This window comes from Octopus bimaculoides, chromosome 24 (assembly GCF_046866305.1).
Source record: "Octopus bimaculoides isolate indiv1 chromosome 24, ASM4686630v1, whole genome shotgun sequence".
NCBI lineage: Eukaryota > Metazoa > Mollusca > Cephalopoda > Octopoda > Octopodidae > Octopus > Octopus bimaculoides.
In genome coordinates this window covers 9247342-9267341 of record NC_142951.1, presented here as the reverse complement: position 1 = coordinate 9267341, position 20000 = coordinate 9247342, and the positions used below count along the sequence as shown (strand labels likewise).

General features: G+C 39.4%; 1 protein-coding gene across 7 annotated transcripts in view; it reads right to left on the bottom strand.

Moving 5' to 3' along the window:
• The window catches only part of LOC106867469 (uncharacterized), a 1580514-nt gene that overhangs the window by 642941 nt on the left and 917573 nt on the right, over positions 1-20000 (bottom strand). Inside the window, exon 1 of one of the 7 annotated variants that reach the window (XM_089341341.1) lies at positions 14820-17722. The exons of the other annotated variants lie outside the window; for them this stretch is intronic. Coding sequence (XP_089197467.1) covers positions 14820-15106 — 287 coding nt within the window. The 5' untranslated portion in view covers positions 15107-17722. Of the gene's footprint in view, positions 1-14819; positions 17723-20000 lie in introns of those variants that run through there. 7 annotated transcript variants of the gene reach the window in all.

Genomic DNA, 20000 nt, shown 5'->3' with positions numbered 1-20000 from the left:
TGGTGGCGAACCCTGCTGTACTCTTTCACCACAACTTTCTCTCACTCTTACTTCCTGTTTCTGTTGTGCCTGTAAATTCAAAGGGTCAGCCTTGTCACACTGTGTCACGCTGAAAAACCACACCAAAGCTGACATTTGGGCAGAATGCAGCCCCTGCGGTTGGCCTGGTCCTATCGAACTGTCCAATACTAGCCAGCATGGAAACCGGACGTTAGACGAGGATAATCGTGATGATGCATACATACCGAAGTAGAAGACTCATTATGTGCAAAATGTCGTACATAGCGAGACACTGAGTGTGGCTTGAGTATATTCTGAGTAACGAACAACGACTGAGTAGCGACTGAATAACGACTGAGTAATAAGGTGTGTGACGGCTGAGTAATTAGTGCATAACGACTGAGTAAGGGCTGAGTAATGACGGAAAAGTGATGAGTGAGTAAATTAGGATCCATCAACCACACAATTTACTGGTGTGCTGTAAAAACACCTGCATGTTAACATGTGATAAACACGTGGTTAACGTCTTGTTAACATGTGGTAAACATATGCACACGGAAGTTTTTTGTTTATTAAAACAGTGAACGTATAAATAGATAAATAAATGAAATAATTAATTAGAATAAAGCATGCTTTAATCTTTCTGCTTTTCGTTTCCCTAATTTCACTTCCGCTATGCTGGGGTACCGCCCTTGAAGGAAAAACGGATGGAAACGAAACCTGATGCGGTGGGGGCGTTACGGGCAGCGGTGGGGGCGTTACGGGCAGCGGTGGGGATGTTACGGGCAGCGGTGGGGGCGTTAAGAAACTGAATAAAAAGTAAAATGAAATAAAATAAAAATAAGGTAAACGGTTGAAAGACGCAAGGGTTAAGCTATGGCTCATGTACCTGAAACAGTGATGGGGTACATTAGGTCAAACAAACAAACAAACAAACGAACAAAAGAACGGGTAGAAACTCTATTGAACTTATTTCGTCACGAATCCCTTAAATCGCGGAACCCCTAAGTTTTACTGACAACTTTCTCCGCCCGAAACACATTCTACCATTTTAATTTCAATAAAATATCAAATAAAACAAATGAAACAAACGAAAAAAAATATGTTTTGGAGAGATCAATTTCTTTTATTTTTTATTTGTTTCAGTCGCTGGACTGTGGCCATGCTGGGGCACCACCTCGAAGGAGGTTTCAGTCGAGCCCCAGTGTTTACTTTATCATTTTTTTAATGTGATACTTATTCTATCGGTCATTTTTCTTTTACCAAACCGCTATGTTATGAGGGCGAAAACAAAGCAACACCGGGGGACAAATACAAACAACGACACACACACACACACACACACACACACACACACACACACATTATACATATATAAACAATTGCAGCGTGAGAAGTGGTGCCCCAGCTTGACCACATTTAAAAACACACCAAAAAACCGCTGGATTCACTTCAATACATACATAAATATTGACACACGGAATTTATATATATACACACACACACAAACATATACACACACACACTCTCTCTCTCTCTCTCACTATATATATATATATATATATATATATATATATATATATATATATATATACACGCACACACACACACACACACTCAACGAGTTTCTTTCAGTTTCCGTCTGCCAAATCTACTCACAAGGCTTTGGTCGGCCCGATGTTATAGTAGAAGACACTTGCCCAAGGTGCTACGCAGTGGGACTGAACCCAGGACCATGTGATTGAGAAGCAAGCTTCTTGCTACACAAACACGCCTGCGACCCCCACCACCACCACCACCACCACCACCACCACACGCACACACAGTGGAGGGGTAAGTCGATTACCTCAATCCCAGTACTTGACTGGTACTTACTTTCTCGACCCTGAATGGATGAAAGGGAAAGTCAACCTCGATAGAACTTGAACTCAGGATCTTAAGCATCAGAAAAAAAAAGAACCGCTAAGCATTTTGTCCGACGCGTTAACGATTCTAAAGAAGTTACGGTGACAATTGATTACCAAGCTGACTAAATGTAAAAATCGATATTTTACTCTGTCGTCTACATCGATTAGTGTGATCGAATCTGCTCACATTCAGCTGATTAGAGAACAGTTGAGAGAACGAACGTTTACAAGGTGGCCCGACCTGCTAGAAATAGCAGCCAAATCTCCTTCAAATAACATCCTCTGCGCTGTAAATAAATATCGCTACACGGTATGCTCGTCGCTAACGAGGCTGCACTGGGCGGCACTGCTCCCTCTGTATTCAATGGTGGCACCCTCAGATTTGCAGTGGTACGCTTATTTCGAAACACCACTTGAGCATTATTACAAATTAGTGCCCACCCCTTAGCACCAAAGACTGGCGACGGGCCTGAACGGAAACTGTGTGGAAGCTCATTGTGTGTGTATGTGTGTGTCCGTATTTTCCCCGATTCACTGCTTGACAACTAATTTTGGCTTGTTAACCATCCCCGTCGCTAAGATGGGGCAATGGACGGCACTGCCCCCCCTCACTATCCAATGGTTGCACCCTCAGATTTATAGTAATACGCTTCTTTCGAAACTCCACTTTAGCATTATTACAAATCAATGCCCGCCCAGAATATTCTGAAGCAACCCCAGGCTCCAAAATCTGACGAAGGACCTTGCTACACGGGGGGATGTAATATATTCCTTGTTACCCAAGGAAACCAGCCAGGATGGTCACAGACCAAATAGCTCTGATTACATATCTGTCTGCAAAGCCGGATTGAGGCCCATAAAAGCCCTGAGCACTTAAAGGATACGTACGTAATTCAGTGGAGGCGCGTGGCTTAGTGGTTAGTGGGAGTTAAACTCGTGATCGTAAAGATTGTGGCTTCGATTCCTGGAGCGAGTGACGCGTTTGTGTTCTTGAGCAAAACACTTCATTTCACGTTGCTCCAGTCCACTCAGCCGGCAAAAGTGAGTAACCCTGCGGCGAATCGGTGTCCCGTCCAGGTGGGGAATACATACGTCATAGAAACAGGGAAACTGGCCCTTATGAGTCCGTATGACACGTGAAGGTAATATATATATATATATATATATATATATATATAATAATAATATTATTAGGGACAAAATCCAAAATTACAGGTAAAAAACTCAATTAAAATCAATTTATAAAAAATTAAAATTAAATTGAGCCTTATAGATAAAGTATATATAAAATATATAAAGTTTTAGGGAAAATAACCAATTTTCAAGAACTCATCGATGAAAATCCACTATCACATATAGAAAAATTAATAATTAAAAGCACAATAAATGAGTATAATATAAAGTAAAGTAAATATCATAAGATAAATATAATAAAAAGATTACACGTGTTTCATATATAAACAATATATGAGTATATGCATATATATGCACATGTATGTACATACCTTCATCTGCATGTACATATAGATACATATCTGGGTATATGACGTTGCAAATAAACATAGACAAAATGATAAACAAGGTACAAAAAAACAAGCAGAACACATAGGGAACATATCCTTCATCAGCTACCACCATTAAGACACTGGCGTTTCGAAGAGTTTGCAAAATATAAACCATGAAATAAATCATTATTTTCCAAAATGAAGCAAAACTAGCAACTAGATAGAACATAATGTTTATTTTTGTAAACTTCCAGTTAATTTATATTTGAAAAGTTTTCTCCGACTTTTCTTTTAATTGCAAAGTCTTCTGCATCAGATCCTCAAAATTAATCTTACCTACCACATCCGTTTCTATATTAAGTAGAGATAAAGCAACCAGCCTGCCTTATTGCATAGATGCTCTGATGGGAGTTTTTAACGCACTTCAGCTGAGAGCATAATCTTTCAGCTGAGCAGTTTGTGACCGTAGATGTTGAAAATATACGGAAAGCAATGTCTACGTTTGGAACGGCACATTCAGTACTGTTTATTTTAACAAGTTTAAAGTGATTTCTTTTGTACCGTAAACCATTTACCATTTCTGTGGTAGCTTCCCACCCCACTTTTTTTCTTTGATGCCCTAAGCACGTGAATATTTTGCTTAATGGTTAATCCAGCGCTGCAGATCTCCCTCAAATAAGATTCGTATCTGGACATGCTTGGCAACAAGATGAGGCTTCACGTGCATTCATTTGGAAGGGGAAATCTTGTCTGGTTTCAGCAGGATGGGGCTCAACCTCATTATGCACTACAGGTTCGCGATTTTCTGAATAAACATTTCCCAGAGAGATGACTCCGGCGTTGCGGACCAATCGAATGGGCACCACGCTCACCAGATTTAACTCCCATGGACTTTTTCTTCTGGAGCGACTTCTGAAAAGATTCGTGACCAAAGAAATTTGCTTCAAAGAACTGTTGCAGCGTGTGAACAAACCGAAGGCAAAGAAGAGCTTGCTTCCCAACCACATGGTTCCGGGTTCAGTCCCACTGCGTGACACCTTGGAGAACTGTCTCCTACTATAGCCTTGGGGCCGATCAAAGCCTTGTCAGTGGATTCGGTTGACAGAAACTGAAAGAAGTTCGCACGGCACCTTGGGTAAATGCCTTCTATTATAACGTCGGACCAACTAAAACCTTGTGAGCGAATTTGGTAGACGGAAACTGAAAGAAGCTCATCGTACATGTAAGTATGTATTACCTATATGTCGTTATGTCTAGGCGGTGTTCCGGGTTCTGATCAAGCAAATCGACCCTAGGGCTTACTTCTTAAGCATAGTATTTATTCTATTGGTCACTTATGTCGAACCGCTATGTTAAGGGAACGTAAACACACCGACACCTGCTTTCAAGTGGTGGTGGGGAGACAAGCACAAAGACACACACACACATATGCGAACGGCTTCTTTCAGTTTCCGTCTATAAAATCCACTCACAAACAAGGCTTTGGTCAGCTGGAGGCTATAATAGAAGACACTTGCCCAAGGTGGCGATCTTTCGATACTAGTCCTCTACAACTTCCGGTCGTCGCGCGCACGCATACTGATTACATAAACACACTATACGATCATGTAATCAGTATGCGTGCGCGCAACGACCAGATGTTGTTGCATACTAGTATCGACAGATCGCCACATGTATATAAACACGAGTGTAACGTGGAAAGATATTCATATACACACGCGTGTATCTATCTATGGATGTACGTATGTATACTGATGTATACAACAGTATGAAAATTAACTGATGTATCGTCAACAGGTTGCAGCTGGCTACACAAACATCTTTATGACGTGTGTGTGTGTGTGTGTGTGTAAGTGTGTGTGTTTGCTTGTGCGCGTGTCAACGTTTCGGCATTAGAATATGACGTCAGCCATGAGTCAGTGCGCGTGTGTTTGACTGTTCAGCTCTGTCGAGCAGACGAGACAATCTCACAGCCTGGCTCATGACGTCATAAACTTTTATCGAAACTCAACCGAGTGTATGTATGCATGTACATTTGTATGTGTGTATATATTGTATCTGATATATATATATATATATATATATATATATATATATATATATAAACGGTAAGTTCCAAAAAGTAAACAGAAACATAAAGGAACAACGGAAAATTCTCTCTCTCTCTCTCTCTCTCTCTCTCACACACACACACACACACACACATACATACACACATACATACATACATACACGTGTGTGTGTGTTTATGTTTGTCCTCTTCACCACTTGACCACCGGTATTGGTTTGTTTACGTTCTCGTAATCTAGCGGTTCGGTACGACAAAAGATCGACTTTAAATTGAAAGATAATAACTGGGGTTGATTTGTACGACTAAAACCTTCAAGGCGGTGTGTGTGTGTGTGTGTGTGTGTGTGTGTGTGTGTGTGTGTGTGTGTGTGTGTGTGTGTGTGTGTGTGTGTGTGTGTGTGTGTGTGTGTGTGTGTGTGTATACAGGGGCACGTATGGCTGTGTGGTAAAAAGCTTGCTTCCCAACCATATGGTTCTGGGTTCAGTCCCACTGCGTGACACCTTGAGCAAGTGTCATCTACTATAGCCTCAGGCCGACCAAAACCTTCTGAGTGGATTTGGCAGACGGAAACTGAAAGAAGCCTGTCATGTGTGTGTGTGTGTGTGTTTGTCTCCCACCATCGCTTAACGACCGATGTTGAAGTGTTTACGTCCCCGTAATCTAGCGGTTCGGCAAAAGACGCCGATAGGGTAAGTACTAGGCTTACAACGAATAAGTCCTGGGGACGATTAGCTCGACTAAAAGGCGGTGCTCCAGCATGGCCACAGTCAAATGACTGAAACAAGTAAAAGAGTATAATATAGTTGAAATTTATCGAAAAACAAAAGACGAAGACAGGTGAATGAACAACAAGCAAGTGTTTTAGTTTGATGCAAGTGAAAACGAAAATGTCTTCTACGTTTCTACATATGCATGTTACGTTTTGTGTGTGTGTGTGTGCGCGCGCTACTTTTGTATTGGAATGTTTACGTTAAAGGTACCCATATGTGTGAAGAATTCGGCCAGTCACACAGAATGAACTTCGCTCGTGATCCAAATAGCTTTATCGCGAACCGTGGTCACTTTGATCCTACCCAGGTAACTACGTTAACGAGCGCTGCTCGCGTGTGTCTTTGTGGGCGGGTCACGGTTGGAGAGGCTGGGCATTTGTTATACAGCTAGAAACAGAAAGTACAAAACTGCAGAGGAATCAGTTTGACTGTTTGGAGTTGTAGTGCGAAGTTCTCCAAGCGTTCTCACACTAGAACGGTGTCGCGTTGCTTCTTGTCAGCCTGGGTCTCCGTCGGGTGCGACGACGTGCGTCCCAGTTGATTCGATTAACCGAAAACAGCTTGCATGTGAAACCAACGTGCGTGTGGCTGAGTACCCCACAGACACATGTACCCTTAACGTAGTTCTCACGAAGATTCAGAGTGACACGGCTGGCTGCACTGAACTGCAGGTGCAACTGGATTTACTTGAAAGTAAAGTGCCATCACTAGCGTAGCGATGGCGGGGGGTTGGGGGTCCGTCCTGAGTGGCACTTTTATAGGGGCAGCACCACCTTTGGGTCGGCTGTAGGCAATCTGTATTTTGGGGGGAGGAGACCGAAGGGATGCCCCGAGCAGCACCTATTCTAGTTACGTTAGTGAGTGTCTTGCTCAAGGACACAATGTGCCGCCGGGAATCGAAATCACGACCTTTACGATCGTGTACCGAATACCCTAACCTCTTATCCACACGCCTGAGAATTACGTTAAAAGTACAAGTTTCTGTGGGATATTCAACCACTGCTGGCTTTACAAAGCAAGAGAAACTATACCTGCGTTTCCGTGTGACACACACACACACTCTCTCTCTCTCTCTCTCTCTCTCTCTCTCTCTCTCTCTCTCTCTCTCTCTCTCTATCTATCTATCTCTCTTTCTCTCTCTCTTTCTCTCTATACACACAAACACACATACACACACACATTATCACTGGGAATCTACATGAGGTATGACGTCAACGTCACAAACTTGTGTGTGTGTGTGTGTGTGTGTGTGTGTGTGTGTATCTGTGTGTGTATTTGTGTGTGTGTGTGTGTATCTGTGTGTGCGTATGTATCTGAGTGTCTGTGTGTATGTATCTGTGTGTGTGTATGTGTGTGTATATATGTATGTGTTTGCGTGTGTACCTGTGTGTGTGTATGTATGTGTCTGTGTGAAAATACTCCGCACTTTGTCAATGAGAAGCGGAACCTGTCTTTTGTTCTATCGCCTGTTTCAGTCACTGCACCGCGGCCATGCTGGGGCACCGCCTGGAAGGATTTACTTCGAAACAAATCGACCTCAGTTCTTATTTTTAAGCCTGGTCATTTATTCAGTCGGTCACTTTTTATGCCGAATCACAAAGTTACAGGGACGTAGACAAACCAACACCGGTTTTCAAACGATGTTGTAAGTCCAACACACACATTTCTTTTATTTGTTTCAGTCATTTGATTGCGGTCATGCTGGAGCACCACCCTATGGAGTTTTAGCCGAAAATGTTGACCAGGACTTAGTAAGGCTAGTGCTTACACTATCGGTTCTCTTTTGCCGAACCGCTAAGTTTCGGGGACGTAAACACACCAACGCCGGTTGTCAAGCGATGGTGGGCGGGGGACAAACACAGGCACAAACACACAAATATAATATAACACAAACACACACTCACATACATATATACGACGGGCTTCTTTCAGTTTTCTGTCTACGAAATCCATCCACAAGGCTTTGGTCTTGTAGAAGACACTTGGACAAGGTGTCACACAGCGGGACTGAATCCGGAAATGTGTGATGGGAAAGCAAACTTCTTACCACACAACCACGCTTGCTCCTAGCTACAAAATTTATAAATCTGTTGTTTCTATGCGGTCCGATACCAAATAAACCACGGCCCGACGGTGAGGGATTCCTGCTTTAAGCCATTGTTATTCCACTGCCAAATTTCTGTCGAAAGCCTTGGATGCGCAGGAGGCAGGGCCTCGTCCGAAAGCATGGGTAGACTGAACAGCTGTCGGGGATGGGGGTTCGTGTATCTAGGGGCCCAATTCTGCTCTTTGTGTGCTGTGGTATGCTGTCGACAAATAAATACTACGGGTGTCCGGTGGACTGATTTATCCATCTCTCTCTTTTTCACACGCGCATACATACATACGTACATACATACATAAACACACACACACATCCATACGTAAACACACACACATACATAAACACACACACACACACACAAACATACATAAACACACACACATACATACATAAACACACACATATACATACATAAACACACACACACACACACACACACACACACACACACACACACACACATACATACATAAACACACACACATATATATATATATATACACACACACACATCATCATCATCAACACTAATCGAACGACTGAAAATACCCCGAATCGAATCCGTTACGTGTGCGTGTATGCGTGTGTGTGTGTGTGTGTGTGTAGATATGTATGTGAACACGACAGATACAAACAAATCAATCAACCAAAGAAGCCCGGTTCGATTCCTTTCGAGTCTTGATTAGCATTATTTGGCTGTTATTGCTGTTATTAAATTGACAGTAGCTTTATTTTTGTATTACGTTTTTCATAAATTCATGACATAAACAAAACATTGTACGTCTGTGTGTGTGTATGTGTAGACCAGTGAAGAATTGAACATTGAACACCAGTTTGTATATTACTTACACACAAACAGTATGCTTGTGTTAATAATTCAAGTGTTGACAGATACATGTGTGTGTGTGTGTGTGGGTGTGCCTCCCCATCATATATATATATATATATATATATGGACTGATGATGGGTTAGCTGGCCGAAACTTCGAAGTCACTATTAATACTATTCTTCTTAGAGAACAATAAATTTGTACTTTACCAAAGATGTATTGAGTAATTCTTCAGCTTAATGTAATTTTTTATTATTATTATTATTACAACATAGAAACAAACAATAATGAGTGGCTGTGTGGTAAGTAGCTTGCTTACCAACCACATGGTTCTGGGTTCAGTCCCACTGCGTGACACCTTGGCCAAGTGTCTTCTACTATAACCTTGGGCTGACCAAAGCCTTGTGAGTGGATTTGGTAGACGGAAACTGAAAAGAAGCCCGTCGTATATATGTATGTATATATATATATATATGTGTGTGTGTGTGTGTTTGTGGGTCTGTGTTTGTCCCCCCAACATCGCTTGACAACCGATGACGGTGTGTTTACGTCCCTGTAACATTAGCGGTTCGGCAAAAAGAGACCGATAGAATAAGTACTAGGCTTCCAAAGAATAAGTCCTAGGGTCAATTTGCTCGACTAAAGGTGGTGCTCCAGCATGGCTGCAGTCAAATGACTGAAACAAGTAAAAGAGTAAAGAGTATATATATATATATATATATATATATATATATGTACGTATGTATGTATGTATGTATGTATACATTGCGATCACGGTCCAAAATTTATCACATTAAGGCTATGCACACAAGCAATACAAAAGTGCTCGTTGTCTCAATGTGCATCATCTCTAGACTCGTTAGCACATTCACTTCTGTTTCGGTACACTGGCGTCTTCACTGGAAGAGAACGACCGATCAAACGGACCCGCAGGTGCAGATAGATACACACACGCATATATGCATATATACATGTGCGTGTGTGTGTGTGATGTACGACGGAGGCGCTGCAAAGCTCTCGGCTTTGGTAAAAAGAAAATACAGGAGAATCAGTTAATTATGATTTTTATTCAACATTCTCCATTCTCAGATTCGTACACTTTTCACAGTGGTCCTTCAGTTTTTCTAAGCCTGTATGTATGTATGTCTCTTCTATTTTTTTAATTATTATAAATCTTTCAGAGGAGAGAGCCGGTTTCCAACAAAAATACATACATATACACACAAATACATACCCACAAACATCTATATATATAAATATATATATATATATATATACACACACACACACGAACTTGCATTCATTCATACATACACCCATGTAATTAACACATGTATGTATGTATGTAGGTAGGTACGTATGTATGTATGTAGGTTGGTAGGTAGGTAGGTAGGTATGTAGGTAGGTAGGTCTGAAGTGGATTCGCCTAACGCAAATGATAACCTGCACAGATAATTTGTTTATAATGATCAAATGTTTGTGCTGTTCATTAGATCATTCTTCCCATTAAATCGTCATAGCCTCTACAGGTGAATTGTGCACCAAATGTCAGGTGTCGAAGAGCGTTCGCTCAGCAACGTGAGGTGAAGTGTTTTGCTCGAGAATAAACAACGCGCTACCAGTCCTGGAAATCGAAAGCATTATCTCATGAACGTGAGTGCAACGCCCTAACCACTACGCCACGCAACTTCCCTCTCCCCCGTCTCTCTCTCTCTCTCTCTCTCTCTCACGCACATAAACATGCACATGCACGCACGCACGGGCGCACACACACACACTCACACATCATATATGTTTAGTTGCAACGAAAATGCACTGCGTAAACTTGTCGCCTGTAACGCCAAGAAGCTCTCAGCACACACGCACGCACGCACGCACGCACACACACACACACACACACATATCGGTGACTGAATGGCTGTTTTACACATGCACACAAGCGGACACATACGCACACACAGGCATAACACACAGATATGATTACATTCATACATAGTTATACAAAATATATGCATATACAAACACATACATTGATACATACGTGCATACATACATTCACACACACATATATATATGTATATATATAATACAAAGAATATATATACATGTATACACACATATATGTACATGCTTACATCTACATGTGTATATACATGCATATCAGGGTACAGGACGTTAGAACAATAAACTACAGACAACGGAACGAACACATAGGAAAACGGAAAGCCCCTTGGAATATCCCTTCATCAGCTGTCTCTATTCTATCTAGACGTTTCGAAGACCTATATACATACATACGTACGTGCATATGTACATACATACGTGCATGTATGCATATATACACACATACATAGTTATACAAACATACATACACACACATGCATACATACACATACAAACATATACACACAAATATATACCCACACGCATCTATATATACATACACACACACACACCAACCTGCATTCATTCATACATACATCCATACACACATACATACATACATACATGCATACACACATACATACATACACACACATACAAATACATACCCCCACACATATATATATATATACACATATACATATATATATATACACACACACACACACACACACACACACACACAAACAGACACACACAAACACACCAACCCGCATTTATTCATACATACATGGATACATACACGCATGCCTACATACATAATATATGCATACATTCATACACATACATACGCATGAATCCATACATACACATACATGCATATACACGTAAATACATACCCACATACATACATACATACATACATACATACATACATACATACGTACGTACGTAGTACGTTCGTAAGTAGAAATTGCACATTTCCAAATAATTTCTTTGACAGGTCCGTTGTCATTTTTCGGTCGAAAATTATTATTGTTTACATACAAATGTGTCACGCATCTTAAAAGATGTGCGCGTGCGCACGCAAGGTGTGTGTGTGTGTGTGTGTGTGAATATGTGCTCCCCACAATTTGTTTACATTGGGTATATATCTGTTTACATTTTTCAAAATATGTAAATATGTGAACGGATAGCAACCGACAGAAAAGATGAAAAGCGTGAAAAAGAATTTTACACCTATAAACACCGAACTGCAATTAAGGTGAGGGACACCACACACACACGTAACGGGTTGTGTGTATGTTATACAAAAATAAGGTAAAATCGCGAACACAGCAGAGCCGTACAACACCTTAGAAAATTGAGTAAAAAATACCTTTAGAAAACGGAAAAAAAATGGCCAGTAGGTGGCTACTAAGAATCGAACCCTGTGCCTCTCAGACACCGGTATTTGAAAGGTAGAGGGTTCGATTCTCCATAAGCCGCCTACTGGCCACTTTTTACCGTCTTCCAAATTTTTCTTTTTTTTTTTTTTTGCATAATTCTCTAAGCTGTTATCACGTCTATACTGCGTTCGAGATTTACTTCATTTTCTGTAAATTGCCAACTCACTCAGTGCTCCTAAATTTATTTATTTCTCTCTCCATATATATATATATATATATATATATATATATATATATATATAAACCATATATATATATATATATATATATTTAATTATATGTATTTCTTCTATCTTAATGAATAAAAATTCTCCGGATAGAATAAATGGGTTAATAGAAACCAATGTAGCAAAGAACACAAAATAACTGTGGTGTAGTTCCTGTTTTTAAGGCAGGAACTCCTTGAAATATATATATATATATATATATATATATATATATCGTCGTCACTGTGTCACTGTATCGATAGGAATATCCGATGTTGTCATACACCGCTGGTCACAATGCACTTCCTCGTATTGTAATAGCTTTCGAATGATGCTACCCCGTTGGCCAGACGGGCAAGGCCGACACTCACCCCTCGAATGGAATGTCAGTGCTTTGGAAGGTTACCCATTTGTGGCAGAGTTGGACATACTGAAGCAACGTGAAATGAAGTTTTTTGGCTCAAGAACTCAACGCGACGACGCTTCTGGAATCGAAACCACGACCTTGCGCTCGTGAGTGCTACAATCTAACCAACAGGTCACCACACCTTCACATACACGAGGCAATAGAGGGTGGTTTAAGGCGGCTGTAGACCAAGAGGGCTGGGTGAGGGCGTTCGATATTTGAAAAACCTGAAGCCCTTATTAAGTCCAGGAAACATCGCTGATGATGTCCCCAGGTGTATCACAGGAAGCTGATGAACAGAAAAATATATATATATAATCTTTATTCACAACCGTCTCTTCAGAAATAGCTCATTGCTCGTCAGACGCAGAAAGGGACAACGCGAAATCCGGAATTACTTTCAGTAAACAACGCAAAAAACCAAAGCTGCTCCAAGTTCACATTATTCTAGTCTATCAACCCGTATTGAGTACTAGTCTGTCATTTAACTGTATATTCCTCTAACGCATAACTATTATTTACACACACACACATAGATAGATAGATAGATAGATAGATAGATAGATAGATAGACAGATATGGCCGGTTTATGGCATTACCCTCGGTTTCACATCCATAAAGCGCTTAAAGCGTTTCATCAGACCCTAGAACCCGTTGGCCTCCATAGACCGGCCATATTTATCTTTATCTGTATACTCTATAACTTACATTGTGTTTCTTTTTCGGATTTATGATTTACCGACGATCTATATGTATATATATATCAGTGACAAAGTTTGCATCGGGCCTAGAAGTTCGGCAGGTTGGAGCTTATCCCAGGTCCGATGTGGTATGTAAGCGACTAGGAATCCAACGCCGTACCCTGGACGAGACGCTAGTCCGACTCAAGGCTTAATGTCCAACAAAGTGCTGTGAATCGTTTTCAAATTAAGTCTGAAGGAGCATTTTGAAATGAAGTGACAAAGAGAATAACATAAACCAATACATAATAAATAAATAGTAAACAAGCACATGGATACTAGTAGCAATATATATATATATATATATATATATATATATCGCATTCCAGTACAATAGAGTCGGAAACTACCTGGTGCGCCCAAATACTAATTTCTTTGAAGGTTCATGTCTTGAGCAGAGAAGATCATTATTCTGAGGGGATAAAAGAAAAAATAAATTGGTACAGAGGGGTTCGAACTTCCTCCTCTTCACTCCCACCTGTTTGTTTTTTCTTTGTTTTTTTTGGGGGGGGGGGGGGTTACTTGTTTTCCGAAAATATTTCTTGGGTTTATAATCTCAACTGTTTAAAACATAAATCCGCGTAACAGAAACAGATCTTTGAAAACAAAATGAAAGCTGGAAAAGAAAGAAGAAAAAGGGGGGGGGGGGAATAAAAGAAAATCACCAAAGTGGAGTGAAGGACCAAGAACTAGCCCCACTCCAACCAAAGAAAAAGATTGTTTTTTTTTTTTTTTAATGCGGAATCGTAATTTACGAAGACCGAAAACACAGTTTTCGACTCACCTGTATAAGAACGACATACATACATACAAACATACACACATATGTATAGGCCATTCTTATACAAGTGACCAAACTTTGTTTTTAAAATTACATTATCATATATATATACATGCACTTCGTTATATATATTATACACACTGTAAACAAAAATGCTCGGACACTTACATGAACACTTTGTAACATCCAAGGGGTATCCCCGAGAGGCTGCCAGGTAAAGAATCCATAGTATTGTGTGCTTTCTCCCAGAAAATGTCGAATATAGACCGGTTGTCTCCTTCGTGTGCCAACGGCTTGGTCCGAAGGTAAGGGACCGTCTGTGTGTGTAGGTACTCATGGTTCGGCCCGTAACGGCAGGCACAGCAACAGACTTTTTGCAATAGCAAAACCTGGTGGTGCCGTCCGCACTGCCCGAGCGTGGTAGTGCTCTGTGTGGATAAGGTCCAACCATCCATGACGGACTTTCATTCACATTCACCATAAACTGGTAAATGTATATATAATATATATATATATATATATATATATATATATATATATATATACAGATTCACTCACACAACACGAGACACGCTCGCGGGCATACGTTACATATATATATATATATATATATACACAAACACACAGGTGCGCGAACACTCACCCTGTCAAACTTCTCACATTCACGGACACTCAGTAATTACAGTAATAATGATAATAATACTTGTAATTAGTATTATTAATAATATATCGATCTGGAAAATATAAATAATTCGAGTCTTCCTTTCGTGTGACAACGCATGTTAAGAAATCCTTTAGAAGTTTGTAGAGTCATGGTCGAGATAAATGCAAATTCTGGTGGTTTGTGATATTTTGGGGTTTTATGTTAATTATTATGATGATTAATAGCAATAATAATAATATTTAATAATCTTTATGATCTTTTTTGGCGTTGTTGTTGTTACTCAAGTCTGTATATCCGATAGCTATAAATGAATACATCCAATCATACATAGGTATATATATACATATATATACATATGTATGTAGGAAAACAGTGTAACGTTGATGCGAAACGTCTCAATTTGAAGTTTATAGACTTCTGAAAGTAGTTACCATTTCTTACTTCCGAAGCTCAACGGTAAATTCTGTAATTGTTGCTTAATTTCCTTTTGTATTTTCTCCGCCCCCTTTTTTTTTTTTTTTTTTGGTTTCTTTAAAACAACTGTGGTAATCCGTTTGTGGTTGAATCTATTTTGTAACTGTTTTCTCTATTTTTTTTTTCTCAAATATATATAATTATTTTAATTATTCCTGATATTTTGTAAATCATTTGCAAACTTGAAATTTCTTCTTCCTTTATATACAAATCCAAAATTTTGGTGATGGCTACGGGGCCTACAATTCAAACTTTGTGTCGCCATCAGAAGGAGGCAATATTGACGATGTTGTTACGTAAAAGTTATGCATGTTTGCTAGTTTAAACATTCTCTCTTACACCTTATCTTTCCGTTTCTACAAGAAAATCCTTTAAAACAAGCAGAGACAGACAGACAGAAACAGACATAGAGACAGCAACAGGACTACGTTAATCGAAGCGAATCCAAGTGAAGTGAAGTGGAAACGAGCAAAAGAAAAACAAAAGAAACAAAACGAAAAAAAAAAACCCACAATATCTCCCAGAATCGAAACCGTGGCGCTAAGTTTAGCTCACATGTAGACAGAGGGTGAGGTTGATTTATATATAATTATTACTTTCGCTTCTGCTCGCTTTCTCTTGTCTCTCTGGCGTGCTTGTTCTTCCACTTGGTTTTGTTCTAAATACAAATCAATCGCTTATATATACTCCTAGTAATAAATGACAAATTACTTTTAAGTGTCAATGCTGTTGTTGTTGTTATAATTGCTGCTAGTGTTGAATATTGTGATTGTTGTAACAGCTGCTGATGTTACCTGTTATGATTAATTTCTCCTTTCTTTCACATATATATATATATATATATATTTGTATAATTTCTCTCCTGGAGGGTGACGACGCTCAAGTACACTTTACAACACAACACTGAAAGGAAAAAAAAAACCCACTCAAGAGGACCACAGATTTAGACGTGCAGCTTCCTGGTGTTGGCTGTGGTGGTGGTGGTGGTAACAGTAAGAGTAATATTGATAGTGGTGGTGGTGGTGGGGGGGGGAAGCTGCTGCTGCTGGTGGTACTGTTGCTGCTGCTTCTGCTGCTGCTGGTGGTGATGGATGAAAGACGGAACTGACATGTTGTACGTAACGTTGCCGTTCGCACCTTTTCCCCCCTCGCCTTCCTCCGTCCCCGTAAATTAGAACTAATGACGGAGAGGGTGGTAGGAGGCGAAATTACTAAAACAGTCTCCAACAGAGAGGGAAGGAACGAGTCAAGGGCCACGGTCCTTACCCGGGTCTATAATATTTCCTTTTTCTTCTTCTTCTTAATGTTACTAATATCCTTGTATTTCTTTTTTTTTTATACAGGTAACTGCGATTTTTATTTCTTCTCCCTTTTCATCATCAACAATTTTGATTACAATTATGTTTCATTCGTTCGTCGTCATTGTTGTTGTACATAAATATTTTACCTCTTAAATAACTTATAACTTTTTTTATTTCTTCTATTGGAAAAAGAAAAGACTAAACGAGAGATAGTTGTAAAAATATTGGTAGTGTTTTATTCTGCTTTCTAAGTCTATTCATGTTTATACATACATACATACATACAAACACACACACACACATATATATATATATATATGTATATATATATATATATACACACGAGTGTGTGTGTGTGTGTGTGTGTTATTTCCACAAAAGAAACTATTTGTTATACGCATATATAAATATGCGTATATTTGTGTGTTACATATATGTTTATGCGGATGTATATATGCGTATATATATGTATGTACATTTGTGTTACACAACAAAAGTAAAGCTATTTGCTACACATCCATTTACATACATACATATATGTATTAATGTATATATGTATGTATATATGTATATATGAATATATAAATGTATATATGAATATATATATGAATGTATATATGAATATATATATGAATGTATATATGAATATATATATGAATGTATATATGTATGTATATATGTATGTATGTTTATGTATGTGTGTATGTATGAATGTATGTGTGTATGTATGAATGTATGTATGTATATATGAATGTATATATGAATAGATATATGTATGTATGTATATATATATATATATATGAATGTATGTATGTATATATGAATGTATGTATGTAATCAGCTGGGTAAAGGTGGTTGTTATTCCGTGGGATGGAAGAACGTGGCGTACGAAATGAAAGAGGAGAAATAACAACGGGTAGAAAGAATTACGGTATTATTATTGCCAAGGTTGGGGTGGAGAACGAAGTGAAGGCGGGTTGATAAACAATAAATAATGGAATAAAGTAAAAGACCACCGGTTGACGTGAAAGGTAAGGCCAGCAACCACTTGCAGACACTTGGAGAATATTTCCAGGTGAGAATAATCACTTTGGTAAATGTTCCGTAAATATGAGCTGGGATTTTTATTTCGTTTGTTGGTTTGTTTGTTTGGTGGTGTTGTTGTTTTATGTTTTGGTTTTTGTGTTTTGGGCGGAAAGTAGAATGAAAGAAGGCAGGTTTGTGAATAGAAACTTGAAGAATTCCTGGGAAAGGGTTTGTTTAGAGAGAGAGGTGTGGGAGAAAGGGTAGAAGCTCGGGAGATAGACAGAGAGACAGACAGATAGATAAATAGACAGACAGATACGCAGAGGTAGATAGATAGATAGACAGAGGTAGATGGACAGATAGATAGACAGAGATAGATAGACAGAGATAGATGGACAGATAGATAGACAGACAGATAGACATAGGTAGATAGATAGAACGTGTGTGTATAGTACAGAAGTTGCGTGTATGGGGGATGGTTGTATGTATGTGTGTGTGTGTGAATATGATAGAATTTGAGTCCGCGTTTTGCGTGTCCGTGCGTGCGTAAAATGGTAAGTAAATATCCAAACGGAATACCTGAAAGACTGAAAATAATTGAAGAACAACAACAACAACAACAAAAGGACAGCTGATTAGGTTGGAAGAAAGGAAGTCGGGGACGGTGGAATATTTAAATATTAAATTACAAAAAAAAAAAACCAATTAAATTGTATAAAAAAATAGAATTTCTCTTGAGTTTTTCTTCTTTTGCTTTTTGTTCTTTTTTGGTGGGGGTTTGAATTAGTTTTGAAGCATCACACACCTGTGTGTGTGTGTGTGTGTGTATGTGTGAGTGTGTGCGTGTGTGTTTACGTCATTAGATCGTCTGCTATTGTTTTGCAGACGATCCGGGTTCTTGTCCCACGGGCAGCTTCCGACTTTTTTTCTGTTCTCTCTTTTTTTTTTTTTTAATAAATCCGATATTATTTACAAGATATCACATATACACGTATCTATACCTTTATAACTATCTGCTTTGCTTTACCATTCCCCCCACACAAAAAAAAGAAATATCTATATACATATCTGTATATAGAGAGTATATGTATATACGCACGTATGTGTGTGTGTATATATATATATATATATGAATGAGAGTGTATGTATATACGTATGTGCGTGCGTGTGTGTAGGACTTTTTAGTCAAATAAGATACACCAGAGTAGGAAGAGACTGTGATGATAGCCACCACGTTCCATTACAGATGGAAGGACGCTGGTTGTGTAAGTTACATTTTTCAGCTGTTAGGTCTCCTACTTACATGTTGCTAATATAACATGCGCGTATGCGCGTGCGTATCGCAAACTGACTGACTGAGTGCCTGGCTGCCTGTCTGATTGAATGTTTGACGTATTGACTGTATGTCTGTTTGACTGTTTGACTGGCTGACTGGCTGGCTGGCTGGTTGCTGCTGTTTCGCCTTGCTTGGCTTACCTGTGTGTCTGTCTGTCTGATTGTCGGTATTTTTGGCTCATTCGAACCCCCCACCCCCTTCCCGTCATCATTAATCATACATTTTTTTTTTCTCCCTCTCCCTCCCTCTCTCTCCCTATCTGTCTACCTATCTATCCATCATTTTTCTCACGTTTTCACGGTCTCTCATTTTCTTCTTTATTTTGTATCTTACCGCTCTATCACACACACTTTCTCTTTCCCTCCCTCCCTCTCTCTCTCGTGTATTCTCTTTTCTCTTTTTTTCCATTTCATCATCTCCCTCACACACACTCCCTCTCTCTCTCTCTCTCACACACGTACAGCATCACCTGTCGTTCTCTTGTCTTTTATACTGTAACTCTTTCACACAGACACACACAAACTCTCTTTCTCTCTCTCTCTCACACA